The 15,286-nt window shown below is 42.5% G+C and overlaps 2 gene segments (V, D, J or C); both read right to left on the bottom strand.

The window, feature by feature from the left end:
• Positions 1–14,934, bottom strand: part of LOC128598243 (T cell receptor beta constant 1-like) — a 232,182-nt gene extending 217,248 nt beyond the window's left edge. Inside the window, 2 exon segments of the C gene segment in view lie at positions 14,574–14,705; positions 14,809–14,934. Coding sequence covers positions 14,574–14,705; positions 14,809–14,887 — 211 coding nt within the window.
• LOC128598251 (T cell receptor beta variable 11-1-like) lies at positions 3,784–5,035 on the bottom strand. The segment is given in 2 exon segments: positions 3,784–4,741; positions 4,843–5,035. Coding segments are annotated over 2 exon segments (459 nt in total).
• Positions 14,935–15,286: the final 352 nt, after the last annotated feature.

Raw genomic sequence — 15,286 nt, 5'->3', positions numbered from 1 at the left:
GTTTAAAAGTTGTGGGCCACATGAACTGGAGGGGTCAGAGCAACAGAATTGTAGGAGCACTGTCCCAGAGTTAGGCAGATGGAAAGAAGGGAGGCCGTGGTATAAAGATGTGAGGATTGAAATAGAAATGTCAAAAGGACTTTGTTCTGCCTTCATGATCTACAATCATGGAAGGGAGTGTAAAAAGAACAAGAGGAAAAACAAGAGGAAGAGGAAGGTTGCAAAGTGGGAAGCCAAACCAAAGGATAAATGTCTACGTGATGATTAGTCATTAAGAGTGATAACTGGATTAGCAGCAGGTGGAAGGCTTCAACATGAAGGGAGTTCTAAAAGTAAAGAGATAAAGGTGACAATGAAGGGTGACATTCTCATGCCACCTGTGTGAAGAAGCTGGGCTTTAAAGAAGGGGGAAGGAAAAGGGTGGTGCATGTGGCTCAAAGGAGTAGGGCCCCAGCTCCATATGCCGGAGGTGGTAGGTTCAAACCCAGCCCTAGCCAGAAACTGCAAAAAAAAAAAAAAAGAAAGAAGAAGAAGAAGAAGGGGGAATGATCTGGAAGCAGCAGGGAGGAGTCAGGAGAGTAAGAAACATAGTGAAATCATGTCTGCATAGATGCAGATTATGTCTTTTGTCCACATGCAATAGAAACTGAATTTCATTCTGAACTATTTCCAGCTGGAATTTCAGGACTTCTGAGTGGCAACAAATAGGATAACAGTACATGGGATTTGGCCATAGGCAGAACTCCAATAATCTGAATTGCCTTGGGCACTCAAAATATAAGCAATTTTGCATTGCTAGTGATAACTCTGATAGGGGTTGAGAAGCAATCAGTACATAAATATAAATATAGAAAGGAACCATAACCCTTCAAAATGGATGGCAAGTTGTATATAAATTTTTGGCATAAATAAGAAGAAAAATATAAATGTTAAAGAGGTATAATCAGAAAGCAGAGAGGGCAACATTAGACTGGCCAGGCCTGTGTGCTTTTACATATCCCAGAGTGGGTCCACATTGGTTGTTGCAGAGCAGACAGCTACAGAAGCCCCACTCCCACCCTCTGAGTGCACACATGTTTGCAGCTTACACCAGACTCCCATTAGCTGGACAGAAACAAATGGACCCCTACATTCCAGAGTGGTGATTTAGACCTAATGTGCTAAACAGCCTACATTACCCATATTTGAGATAATCTTTAAGTATAAGAAAAAATCCCTACATACAGGTTAAATTGAAAATAGCATTACAAAGGAATGTCCACAATAATAGTAAAGAGCTTTCTTTTACAATTTAGAACACTTGTGGGGAGCAGTATATTCACAGCTTAGGGTAAGAAGGGACAGGAAAGGACAGAGTTGTCCAGAAGAAATGACCATCTTCAGGGGTTCCCACCATCCCAATGGGGTTGGCAAATGCAGGATAGCGAGGAGACCTGCGGAGTGGGTGATTCAGGTTTATCTTACCTGTGTGAGTTCTGAGCCCATAGAAAATTTATGAGAAACGTAGAAACGCATTTCCCACATTATTTCCTACAGAACATTTTTTGTGTTGATACTTTATCACATTCTGTCTTTGTCATTCCCCCAAACTACTTAATTCTTTTTTTTATTAAATCATAAACACATAGATCATGTATACATTAATGCATTTATGGGGTACTATGTGCTGATTTCATATAGAATTAGGAAAGCTTACATCACACTGGTTAATATATACCTCATCTCATTTACTTAATTATTGTGTTAAGACATTTATACTCTATATTAATAGATCTGACATGTGCCCTTGCATTATGCACTATAGGTGTGATCCCACCATTCCCTCCCTCGATCTGACCTCTCCCCTCCCTTCCTATCCCCCCCTTCTCCCTCCTTCATCTTGGGTCATATTTGTGATCTATTCTTCATATGAAAGTGTGAGTGATTGTAAATTGGTTTCATAGTAGTACTGAGTACATTGGATATTTTTTCTTCCATTCTTGAGATACTTTACTAAGTAGGATATGTTCCAGCTCCATCCATGTAAACACAAGAGTTGGTTAATTTATTTGCTGCTAAGATAGAATGAAGAGTTGAAATCCATATTTTTGCTGCAGCACAGAGGCATATTGCTGAAACCCTGAATCCAAGAATACACATTGATTTTAAAGAACAAATCCTTTGTAAACTTGGCTGGGATTACCCAAGATTCCTATTTCCCTTGTGGGCTCTATTATTTTGTAGTGTCTTCTGGACCCAGACTGTAAAATGTGGTTATCATTCTGTCTTCAAAAATATTATCACTTGTTCCTCAACAAGCAAGGTTGCAAGTATGGGAGGCAGAATGATGGCCCGAGAGATGTCCATATCTAGTCCTCAGAAACTAGGGAAGTGTTAAATTATGTGACAAGGAATAAATTAATATTCCAAATGGTCAGTTTCTAATTAGTTGACTTTAATCTAGGGAGAGTAGACTAGATTTTCCAAGATTCCCCAATTCAGTCAAAAGGGACCTAAAATGTTGAAGAGGGAAGAAGAGTCAGACTTATGCAGTGTGACAGGAGACTCAGGCACTCTTAGGCTTCTCTCCTTTCCCCAACCGGAACAAGCAAGACAATCGCCCCAGCTCCTGGTGCCCCTACATCCTAAGATCAGAGCTTTGTCCACTGTAGGACACCTGCCATTCTGAGCCCCATCCAAAGTTCAGGTTAGAGCAAAGCCCATCTCTATAATAGGAGAAGAGGGTTTATCTCTAATTCTTTCATCCCCAGACATCATTCAGGACATCTGCAAGCCAACTCCCTGGATCTAGCTCCTACCCAAAGGTTTTCTTTAACCGTCCCTTTCCATGGAACCATCTGAGCCTCTTTGCATAGACTCTGGAGGACAACAAAGCCACAGTGTCTCCTAGTGGCCAGTGGGGAGAAGCAGCACAAATGTGCCCCAGGACATGGGGCAATTGTGTTTTGTTTCACTGAGTCTAAGAGAGATGGAACATTATGATTTGTTAGTGTGTAGGGTCAACAAAAACTATTAATGTTGTTACAGCTGGACTAAAGTGGAACCACTTTAGAGACGGATATTGGATCATATGCTTTTAATTTTGATGAATTACAAGTCTCAATATAAAACCAAATGGTCTGGTTAACACTGTGCTAAATAAGAATTTAACCCATTCTCTCTCTCCTCCAAATTTCAGGAGGAGAAATTTAGCCAAATCTGTGTGGAAAAGAAAGTTCTTCACTGATGTTAGTACATGTTGAGAAAGCAGCAAAGAATCTTCCTTTTTCTCTAGGTAGCCAGGAAGAAAGTGAGAGATGAAGAGAGACTAAACTAAGATGAAGAGACTAAATAAGACAGCATATTTCCTTTTCCATAGAAAAGACTTGGCAAAGAATAGGAATATTAAAACAGGATTGTTACTTTAGAGAAGTCCCACCAAATGGAGAATGTTGAGCAAAGTGTTGTCCCAGGAGACTAGGTTTAAATGGAGAAAGATGAAAGCCATGTATCTGTTACTCCCCAACTCCAAGCTTTGCTCCCCGGATATACATGTTAAACACAGCACAGATGTGTCATGACAGGGCAGAAATTATATTCATTCCAAGCCCATTCTATACTAACTAACCACATTTAAGTACTTTACTTCCCATCTTGTCACATGGTCCAGTGGAACAGCAGAGGTCATAGAATAAAAGCAAATAACCCTTTAAGTATATTCCAATAATGAAATGCAAAACCCAAATACATGCCCCATTGGATTATAAATCTCCTTCAAATTTTTAAAAATTCCTTTAGCTGAAATCAAATTTTAATTATAAAATCTCCATGTCATTTAAGTATCAAACAAATCACAGGCTAAGAATATGTCATTAAAATGCAAAGAAAATTAAAATTCCAAATAAATTTATCACTAACACATTAACATATTGCCATAAAAACAGAGGAAAATATTTCCGAACACCCACACACTATGCTGAAACTTTGTTGCATAAAAACATCCAGTGTCAGGGCACAGAAGGAGCTAGAGAATGAGGATGTAACCAAGGGCAACATTCAAATCATTTTGACAGTGACAACTAGGGAGAGGGAGCCTGCTGCTTGTTACTCACATATAATCACCATCTGTATTGTTAGGTTTATTGTACATAATTTGTGACTCTGTATTTTTATAGGAGAAAAACTATCACTACCCTTGAGGATAAGTCTATGGTAAGTCATTTTCAGTTTTTGTTTCTTGAGTTGATATGAGCTTCAAATCCCCAAGTCATAATAATTTGCAAACAACATTTGCAGCCCTCAGGTTTCAAGAAAGAACCCTTCCCTCCCACTATATAAATCATAGCCTGTGTCTACAAACCCACTTCTTTCCCTTGGATGGGGTGAGGCCTCTGTTTAGGGTTCATGTCAGCTGAGTAGAGAGAGTCAGTTTTGTGCACAGGAGGAGACGTCTCTGTGATGCTGTGGCTGCTGCTGGCACAGAGGTAAGTGGCTGAGTCCCCCAGCCTTGCTTGCTGGATCCTGAGTGTAGAATCTGCTCCTTTGAGCCTCTCTGCAGAAAATCTATCCTTGAACAGTTGGGACTCATCAATTATGGCCTCATTCTGAAATTGAATCAGAAGCTCCAGGCCCTTTCCCAGCATCTGCCGGTACCAGTAAAGAATATTGTGTCCAGAAACAGGATCACACCAAAAGGCCACGGCTTGTCTTTTTTCTGCTATCTTGTATCCAGGAGACTGGACAACTCCAGCTTCTTTGAGTTCTGTTGGGGGAAAAGACAGAATTTTCAAACAGCAAAAAAGAAACTGTTGGAATAAGCACTGAGGGATCCAGCATGGAGATTCCAGTATTCTGAGAACTCACCTGCCTCCATAAGACAAAGGGATGCCCAGATGAGGAGCCAGGTGCCCATGGCAGGGTCGGGCAGGATGGGAGGGCCACCAGATCAGGATTCTTGTGAGCAGTTGCAGATGAGCAGAGGGTGTTCCTGTCCCCATGAAGCAGTTCCCTAAGTGACATCACTGTCTCTGCAGATGCCCACAGTCTTAGGAACCAGTTGTTATAAGCTCAGAGATCTAGAAGTTGATTTAACATATCCACAGACTCTAAATTTATTTAAGCGTCTTCACTCATATTTCTAGAGTTTGGGTGATTGGATCTCCCACTCCATCTTCAGGCTCAGCCTCCAACTCTGCTAGATGTTTTCTATGAGGATGTGTTAAAGGCAAATCAAAATAGAGGTATCATCTAGTGACTTCTTTTTCTTATCTTCGATGATCATTCTCTTTGGGCATTTCTTTTATATCAGGTTCTCTGTCTTCCCTGTAATGTGAGTTATACAAGGTGGAAGCAGACGTGCCTGGCACAGCTTTATCCCAGAAACACATTGAAGTAGCTGACACCCTCAAAGCTAAAGGGGAACAAAAACACTCTGAGCACAGAGTTGGAAGGTTTGATTTTGTCTGAAGGCCAATGGCTAGTTTCTTATTTGCTAGTCCCAATCTTCATGACGCATTCTGTACCAATGCCTTCGTAATGGTGTTGCCTGGAGTTCTTGGCCTCTAGTGTAATGAAAGTCAATTCCGATACATGTGTCTTACCTGAGATGTATGGAGAACTCTCTTATCCTTTAAAATGTTACTGTAAGGGTGGCACCTATGGCTCAGTGAATAGATCACCGACCCCATATACCAAGGGTGGCGAGTTCGAACCCAGCCCCACCAAACTGCAACAACAACAACAAAAATAGTTGGGCATTGTGGTGGGCACCTTTAGTCCCAGCTACTTGGGAGGCTGAGGCAAGACAATTATAGGCCCAAGAGCTGGAGGTTACTGTGAGCTGTGATGTCATGGCACTCTACCAAGGGCGACAAAGTGAGACTCTGTCTCTCTAAAAAAAAAAAAAAAATTATTATTACTGTGAGTATTATAATAATTTATTCAAAATTGAACACACCTTCTGGAATATTTAAAACATAATAGCCAGTTTAATTTATATTTTAACCACCCAGTGTTAGTATCCAGCAATTTTGTTTTTAATCTGGCAACTTCAGTTACAACACACTTCCTCTCATTGTCTGAGTGGTAGAAGAGGAAAGTTTAAGGGGTTGGAGAAGACTGAAAGTTGGTGTCAGAGAACAAAGCAAGGGTATGTGTGTTCAGTGAGGTGAAGGGTAGATCTATGAGCTCAGAGATATCCTGCTAAGCTCCCCAAAAAACCTAGGGGACACATGTCAAGGTTATCAGGTGAAGAAGATTTGTAGGTAACGAATTACCAGAGCCATCTTTTTTCCCCTATAAATTCTCTATAATTTGAGTAGAAAAGCTGTTGGTCTGAGCCCAACTCATGTTGGCACCAGTTAATAATTATGGATACATGATGGAAATTTTCTTCACATCAAGGTGTTCCTACCTGTTCCATACCTGTGACCAGGGGTGAAGGTCCTGGGGGACTATAGCATTCAGGCTGGGAGGCTGGAGACAGGACTTTTCAGGAAGCAGGTCAAATACCTAAAATTGAAGGATGTCAACTCCAGAGGGGAAATTTTCCATGTGTCCTCATGACCCATGTGCTTCCTGGACAGCACCCCTGGGAAACTGAAGAAATCCATTCAAAACAGGGCATCTTAAGTGAAATAGGCAATTCACAGAGAAGGAAACATGAATTATCACTAACCATGTAAGTAAGTAGGTTTTCAACTTTTCTTAGAATCTGAGTGTTGAAAATGGAAATAATGAATTATGCCTTCAAACCAGACCTGAAACTTTTCAAAGGAGTTACTGTCCTAAGTGTGAATAAAGACACGGGGCTAGTAGAAACTGTCTTACATTCTGGGGTCCATTAGAAGCCCAACTGATGTCATTTATCTTTTGTACATAATAAGCAATCAGTAGAGTGATAGTTTGAGACAATATATGCATCCTAATCACCAAGAAACTTTCCCCTGTTGGTTTTGGTATCAACTGATGACCTTTGTCTATAACCACATCAATGGTTACATTAATAATCTAATTAAATTTATTAACTAGCATTCTTCTATAATGTTTCCTTCTCTGTGAATTGCCTATTTCACTTAAGGATTGTCATTTTTATTGGATTGAGTTCGTATCATTAAGTAATTAGAAGTCTTATTCATTGTAGATAACTGACTCTATTAGAAAAGTACAGCTATACTACAGATATAAAACCAAACCAAACAAATCCTAAGATTTCAGCAGCTTAACTCTTCTTACTTCCCATGACCAAGAAGCCCAGCATGGAATGAGCAGCTTTCTTTGGTGGTTGTCCACCAAATTCATACAAATCAGGGAGCCAGGCTGCTTCCATCTTACACGTAGGCAATCTGCCCTGTGCAGCTTTCAAGTTCATCGAGGCAGAGGAGAAGAGAGGAGAAGCGTGTCAGTGCAGAAAGTAGTTGACACAGCAAGCTTGGGACTGTTGTACTTAGAAAGCCCTGCTTATGAGATTGGACTTTGGCTGACCTGATAAGTTGGCTGGTGAACAGTGTTCCGCACTGATAGAAAGATTTTCCTGAGAGGAGTGGCTCGTTGTACCTAGACTGGTGTAGAAAACAATATTATGCTGAACACAGGTTTTCTTCTAGGATCAGAATTTTTGGTACTTGCTGGGTAGTGAGTGCCTACATGACCATCCTTAATAATTCTTGTGTACTGAATCTCTAATGGGTTCCCTTGGCTTAAATATTGTACATGTGAAAATACATTTTTGCTGCTGCAAGAAGAGTGAGCTCTGAGCAACCCTCCTGGAAAGAAGAGCATAAGGACGCCTGCGTGTGGATTCCTCCAGATTCCACCCGTGTCTTTTCCTCATGTGATCTGCTGCTGATTACTTACTATACCACTTTAATAAATCTTAGCCAGGAGTACAACCATATCCTGGATCTCGTGATATTTTGCAGATCCTTTCCAAATGTGAGCATATACTTGGGGATTCTCATTACTGTGCCACAGGGTATTTTTAAGGGCAGCTTCATTTACATGGCTTTTGCCCACATTCCATCATTCAGAACCTCCAAATAGGTTTCCAAGCCTCTAATTGCAGGAAAGACCAGGAACCATAGAGAAACCTTTGGTGTCTGGAGAGCAGGAACGGTCTCTGTCACGCTGACTCTTCCTCGTGCACACGCACTGTGCACGCTGTCTTCCAGGCTGTGGTCTTTTCATGGTGTGTTTTGATGCACAACAGTTTAATTTAAGGACTGAAGTAAGTATTATTCTTTATGACTTGTGTTCTTTTGTGTCGCCACTTACAAAATAATTTCCTCAAGTGCTAAAAATATTTTCCCTACTATTTCTCTAGTAAAAATGAAGTTTTACCTTTCCCAGTTAAGAGTAAATTTACCTGAGTTATGTTCCATGGAAGGGATGAGGTAGAGACCTGGGAATAAGAAGGAGGGAGATATGCTCAGGGCTGAAGAAACAACCTGTGAAAAAAATAGCAGAGCACATGTGAGGAAGTGGCAGTGACACAGGGGAATGTGGCTGGACTGGGCAGAGCAGGAGCCTGCTGCAGGCTGGTGGAGAGGCAGCTGACAGGCACCAGCTACAGGAACCCTTAGGAGAAAGACAGCCAGGAGCAGAGACCATAAATGAAGATTTATGATGAGAGTTGAGGGTAGAGGGCAGAGAAAAGGCAGGTAGGAAAGTCACTGGAGCCCAAAGAGGGGAGAAGAATAGGGTGGCTTTGAGATTGTCAGGGGAATAAGCCTGAAGCCCAACCAAAGATGCATTTTTCTTTCTGTAGGCAGAAAGAGCAGCAGGAGACCCAGAGAACTCAGGCAGTTGTGATGACCTCCTGTGAGGCTGAGCCTGGTGCAGGGATGGACCTCCACACTAAGGATCATGTTAACCACTCCCCGGAGGCCCCCAGCCTAGCAAAGTCTCTGCAATCCTTTTGGAGGCCAGGATTTCTGTGGGTGGGTCAGGCACAAGTGACCTAAACCTTCCTAACTGCCCTTTATGTGCAGAGAGGAGGCAGCTGTGCAGCACTGTGGATCACTGCTGGCACAGAAGTACACAGATGTCTGGGAGCGGGTGGCAGACACTAGAGAGAGGGAGAAATCCCCTGTGCTTGATCTGGAGACATTGTAGCCATTGGAGACTTCTCCTTTTGCAGTGATTTTAGCACCAACTGAGTAATGGATCAGCCTCAGCCCATGTCCCAGGTCTTGTCGGTACCAGTACATATAGTTATGATTATTAGTCTGATGACATTCTAGTGTCACCTGCTTTCCTGTCTCTGCGACCTTGTATCTTGGGTTCTGGGTGATTCCAGCATCCGTGTGTCCTGGAATGGAGAGAAAGAGATTGACGCTGCCATCCTAAGAGAAAGGCTTATGCTGCGGGTTTGGGAATTCCAGGGAAGGAAGGCCACCTGTGACCAGCTCTCACCTGCTGCCAGGAGACACAGGGCCACGTAGAAGAGCCGGGGGCCCATTTCAAATCTAGGGTGGAATCTTGTGTCTTCCATCCCTGCATTGGGGAAATACAGCTTGGGCTCTTGGCGACTCAATGATGTCACTGTCCCTGACAAATGCTTGAACTACAGAGCAGACCTGCCACGCCCATTCCCTTCCAGCTCTTGGGCTTCAGGGGTCCTCAAACTGCGGCCTGCGGGCCACATGAGGCGGTGTGATTGTATTTGTTCCCATTTTGGTTTTTTACTTCAAAATAAGATATGTGCAGTGTGCATAGGAATTTGGTCATAGTTTTGTTTGTTTTTTTTAACTATAGTCCGACCCTCCAACGGTCTGAGGGACAGTGAACTGGCCCCCTGTTTAAAAAGTTTGAGGATGCCTGGAGGAGATTCTCCTGCCTCAGCTTCCCAAGTAGCTGAGACTACAGGCACCCGGCATAATGCCCAACTATTTGTTGTTGTTGTTTTTGTTGTTGCAGTTTGGCCGGGGCAGGGTTCAGACCCACCCTGGCAATTATATATATATATAATTTATTTGTTTTCCGAACAATAAATTATATATATTTATATATGTATGTATGTATATACACACACACATGAAAACATGTGTGTGATATATGTGTGAGAGATATACATGTTATATATATGTTATATATAATTCTATGTTGCATATACAGTAGTATTTTATGTTTTATATATATATGTATATATATATAGACACACACAAATTTGGCAGTTAAGGATTAAAAGACTTTGTAGATTGGTTTTTAAAAAATCCTATAAGTGGGGTGGTGCCTGTAGCTCAAAGAGATAGGGCACCAGCCCTGTATGCCGGAGGTGGTGGGTTCAAACCCAGCCCCGGCCAAAAACTACAAAAAAAAAAAAAAAATCCTGTAAGTGCATATGCTCTTTGCCTAATTTTAGTAAGGGAATATCCTCGCTGTATACTTCATTCCCACTAAGATACACTTTCTTATTTGTATGCTGTTTTTATTTTTCTTAATACTTCTGCAATCTAAGGTACATTCTCATGGCAGTCCTAATGCCTTTTATGACTTCTCTGCTCAAAATTCACCTCTGAGTACCTTTGCTAGTTTTTCTCTCTGCTTAAACTTTAGCCTACAGAGATACCCTGTATTAAAAGAGCCCCCACGACACCTAGAAAGCCCCATGACATCTTTAAAGGTTTATCTCCTTTAAAGATTTTAAAGGAGATAAAAGTAGGAGAACATTTATCCTCCTACTTTTCATTTCTTGCTGCACAGCTGAGTGTACTAATCTTCACCCACTAATCTTACCTTAAAGGTCAGGGTAAACACAATTTGAATATTGTTTTAGGCTGTGTCATAAATTCTCCTGATAGTAGCCTCATGTCAGAGCTCAGGCCTCTGTACTTCCTCTAAAGGGAGCCTAGACAGCTGGAAAGGCAGTATTTGGGTGTGTCTGTGAGGGTGTTTCTGGAGGAGAGAGGTATGTGGATTGGTTAACTGCATGGGAACAATTCACCCGCAGTGTGGCCAGGCATCATTCAATTGGCTGGGGGCCGGGACACAGCAGAAAGGTGAAGTTGCCCGCCCTCTATCTACTGGAGCTGGGACACTCTTCTCCTGCCTTTGGACATCAGAACTTTAGGTTCTCCTGCCTTTGAACTCTGAGACTGGTACCAGAAGTCCTTCAGATTGTCAAGTTTTTAACATTCGACTGAGAGTTGTATCACCAACTTCTCTGGTTTTGAAGATGTTGGGCTCAGGCTGAGCCACACTGCCTGCTTCCATTTTATAAACAGCTGGCCTGTGGTGGGACTTCTCAGCCTCCACGTTGCATGAGCCAGTTCCCCTAGTGATCCTCTCTCATATGTCTTTTTACGTGTGTTCTGCTGGTTCTGTCTCTTTTGAAAACCCTGACTACTATGTATGATTTCCCTCTTCATTTTAGATGAGGCCATTGGGACTGGATCACCTGAGTCTAAAACATACGTAAAAAAGGCTAAAATAATCCATGTCTGCCATTTATTCCAGAATTGCATAAAGCAAATAACTTGTGCTAGACTAGACATTTGTCAGAATTCATAAGGACCTAAGAGTTTTCTTGAATCTATAGTTTGTATTAAACTCCGTTTTATTTACCTGCATAAAATTTCTGTAAGACACATATTACTGGCCTCCATTTGAGAAAAGTCAGCCAAATAGTCTTCAAGTCACCAACCCAAGAGGTCAGAATATGAAGCAGAAATCTCCGTGTCTCTGGCCTTGGAGCATTCTCCTTTGGGACATGTAGCTCCCCAGGTGAAAGATGTTATGCAAATGGATTGTGTCAGAGCCACTACTTCTGAAAGGGACATTAAGATCAACACTCAAATTTAGAAGATGTCTTCCTTGTTCAAAATGCACAGGGCAAAGTCACTTAAGGCACAGGTTGAAAGGCAGTGTGGCATACGTTTGAGTCCCAGTGCTGATGTTTGTTAGCCACACCTCCTTTGGCAAATCATCTAAGCTCTCTGATAATCAGTGTCATGCCTGTAAAATGTGGGTAAATTGTTCTACCTTACAGAGTCATTAGGAAATTAATTGAAATAATGTACTTCAGTATATGGCCCAGAGAAGAGGAGAAAGAAACAAGGGGATTTTCTGTAAGTTCACAGAAAAGTAGAATTAAAGTCGTCTGCGTTCACTGATATTCTTGCATGCGCATCTACAAATGAGCATTTGATAACAGCTGTGCTGCTTGAATCTTGCTCTCACATCTCAACACACTGCCTTAGGAAAAAAGTTTCTAACACATAAATTGGGGAGGGGGGTACATGTGCGTTCAGACAATAGCAGTATATATTAAGTGTTTTGATGCAAAAGGAGACAGTAGCTTATCTACTTTATAGACGAAGAAGATCTCATGGCTAGAAACCAGAAAATATAAAGTTGCTATTTTTTCCTGGTAAAGAACTGCAGAAAATAGGCAATAGTCACAGTGGCCCTACAGTGACCTAGTTACAAATCCACCTGTTTGCTGCTGTCACATGAAAACGTTTTCCTTTTGTTTCTAATTTCCCCACAAATATACTTTATTGGAGGAAGAAAAACTGTTTTCAGAAACTTGCAGCTAGGAGAATCTGGGAGATGTAGTTTCAGAACTTCTAGCTCTTGCATTGAGAGAAACTAAACTTTGGAGGACAATGAAGGTACTTAATGCCAAGAGATGAAGATTAGTACACGAAGAAATGAAAAGTAGGAGAATAAATGTTCAATTTTATTTTGACTTATTCCTGAAAATCTATTATGGTTTAGCTTTAGTAGTTTAGCTGTTGCTCGTTTGTTGATTTATTCAATAGATATTCCTGAAATACCTATTATGTTAAAAATTTTCCTTGGAATATGGGAAATGAGATCTAATTTTAAAAAGTTACACTGCTTGTCTTTAAGAAGTTTAAAGGCTGGCAATATAAGATATCCCAATTATTTATTTATCACTCCTGTCTCATTCACGTGTTTACAATGTATGGAAGCCACTTGAATCTGTCCGTTTCCCAGCCAGGAGCAGATGGCACGCTCAAAAGGGTTGAAGTGAAACAGTTTAGTCAAGGGACTGTGTTCAGAGTCATGGTCAGAGTTAAAGAAGCCCAGAAGCGGCTGGGGAACCAGAGGTGACCAGCACTGTGGGAAGCTGGTGAAACTCCTGAGTCTGGGAGAAGAAGGTCGTAGGGTGTGCTGCATTGGCCAGAGAGTGATGAGGACATTGGCCCTGAGGGAGGAACTCAGTCAGGGCCAGAAACGTGGGAGGAAGGAAGTGGAGACCCAGTACTCTGAACTCTGTTCACTGCCCTTCCCTCTCCAGCTGGTGTCTTTCATTGTCAAATCCAATGTCATTCAATTCATGAAAGCATGAATGACACCCTCTGAAGAGACCAGCCTTTTGGGACACAACACAGGGCAGGGAGGCCAGTCTTCTGAGGCTCCCCCAAAACCTTCCAGTGGTTTATAAGCCTAATTCCTGTATTAACTCCAATCCTCCTTAAATTTCCTATAGAGTTTCTGTTTCCATGGCTGAATCTTCTGTTGTACGGAAAGATGTCATGACCCATTCTGTATAAAACCAAGACAGGAAGAGCATCCTGTGGCTTGGAGCCTTATGTCCTAGAAGGTGGCAGGCAATAAGCCAGAGTAACCATATCCAGCAATGTGCAACCTCCCACTGCCACCCCGCTGGCCTTGAGATGGAAGACACAGTGAGCAATCTGCTATGTCTTGTTGACTAAGGCCTAGGGAACACTGTGGAATTTTAGGAGAAGCTTGATTTTGAAGGTTTGTGGGTTTGTATCCTGGCTCTGACACTTATAAATATGAAATATTGGGAAAGTCCATGAGTTACAGCTTCCTACCTATGAATCGATACACTGAGATCTTCATCTGTAAAGAGATATACTAAAGTCTATACTTGCATTAACATACTTAATATATACTGATATTCTCTGAATGTATCCCCCAAAATTTATATGTTGGAAACTTGGTCCCCAAGGCAGAATGTTGAGAGGTGAGATTCTTGGGAGGTGATTGGGTCATGAAAACTCTATCCGTAGATTAATCTATCCAGGGATTAATGGGTTAGTATTATGACAGTGGGCCCTTGACCTTGAACTTCCCAGCCTCCTAAACTGTAAGAAGTACACTTCTTTTTTATAAATTACTCAGTTTCAGGTATTCAGTTATTTTAACAGAAAATGGACTAAGACATATGCCCACACTCTATCACTGAGTAGGAGCTCCAGCCAATTTTACTAGAATTGGAAGCAGCTGGCGGAGACGTGAGGCCGGCCAATGGACCTGGGGCTTGCATGTTTAGGAGTGCTCTGGCTGAGCTCACAGGGCAGAGACAATGTTGTTAGGAAAGAACTAGAAGCGTCTCTCGGGCTGTGTGACAGTCTCCACCTCCCTCTCCCCATTGCATCCTCAGCTGGGACTGGAAGGTTTGGGTACAGAAAGCCAGTAGCTCTGCAGGGCTGTGCCAAAGCTGCTGGCACAGAGATACAGAGCTGAGTCCCCCACTTCCAAGGAGCTCAAGTTCAGTTCAGAGTGGTAGTCAGAGAACTGCTGAGCAGAGAATCGGTGAGGGATGTTTCCTTTATCTCTCTGCATTTTTTCATAAAATGAAATGAGGAACTGAGGACCTTGATCTGGAGCCTGTTGGTACCAGTACACAGTGTCATGGCCTGGGAGGGGATAGCATTTCAGAATGGCTGCTTCCTGCTTTCCTTTGATCAGGTGTCTTGGGGACTGGATGACTCCAGCGTCCACTAGTACTGTGGAGGAAGGAGACAAAAGCTGAAGACATAGCAAAGGCAAGTGTTTGATATTTCAGCAACTGTGACTTTAAGGGGTGTCCCACCTGTGCTCAGGACTCACCTGCTCCCAGGAGACAAAGGGTGACCCAGCAGAGAAGTCGGGTGCCCCAGGCAGAATCAGATTGGAGAGGACTAGGCATCTCCCTACTCAGGGTGCTGATCTCCTTGGGCGAGAAAGCAGGAGTCTCGTTCCTCCCTTTTCTGTCTTTGGAGGATTGCCTGTGATGTCACTATTCTGATGTCACCATCCCTGTAGGCTTCCTGTACCTCCTGGACCGGCTCCACTGGCCCAGGCCTTCCCCTATTCAGTCCAGCCAGCCGCTCTCATGTCAGGGCAGCTGTCTGTGCTGAGTGAGGCAGGGCAGGGTTGGGGCAGATGGCCATGCCTAGGCTTCTCCAACTTTTCTCTGAGGCAGGTGCTCCTTTGTCTGTACAAGGCTTGGGTTATTTAGCTGCCCTGCTGAAACCCATCATGTCCCCCATCAAATAAACATAGGCTCCTAGAGAGGCCTCTGCCCAAGGAGGGCTGCAGTTCCCAG

This window comes from Nycticebus coucang, chromosome 11 (genome assembly GCF_027406575.1).
Source record: "Nycticebus coucang isolate mNycCou1 chromosome 11, mNycCou1.pri, whole genome shotgun sequence".
In the NCBI taxonomy this organism is placed as follows: domain Eukaryota; kingdom Metazoa; phylum Chordata; class Mammalia; order Primates; family Lorisidae; genus Nycticebus; species Nycticebus coucang.
The sequence above is the reverse complement of the archived record's forward strand: the minus strand, read 5'-3'. Positions and strand labels throughout refer to the sequence as shown.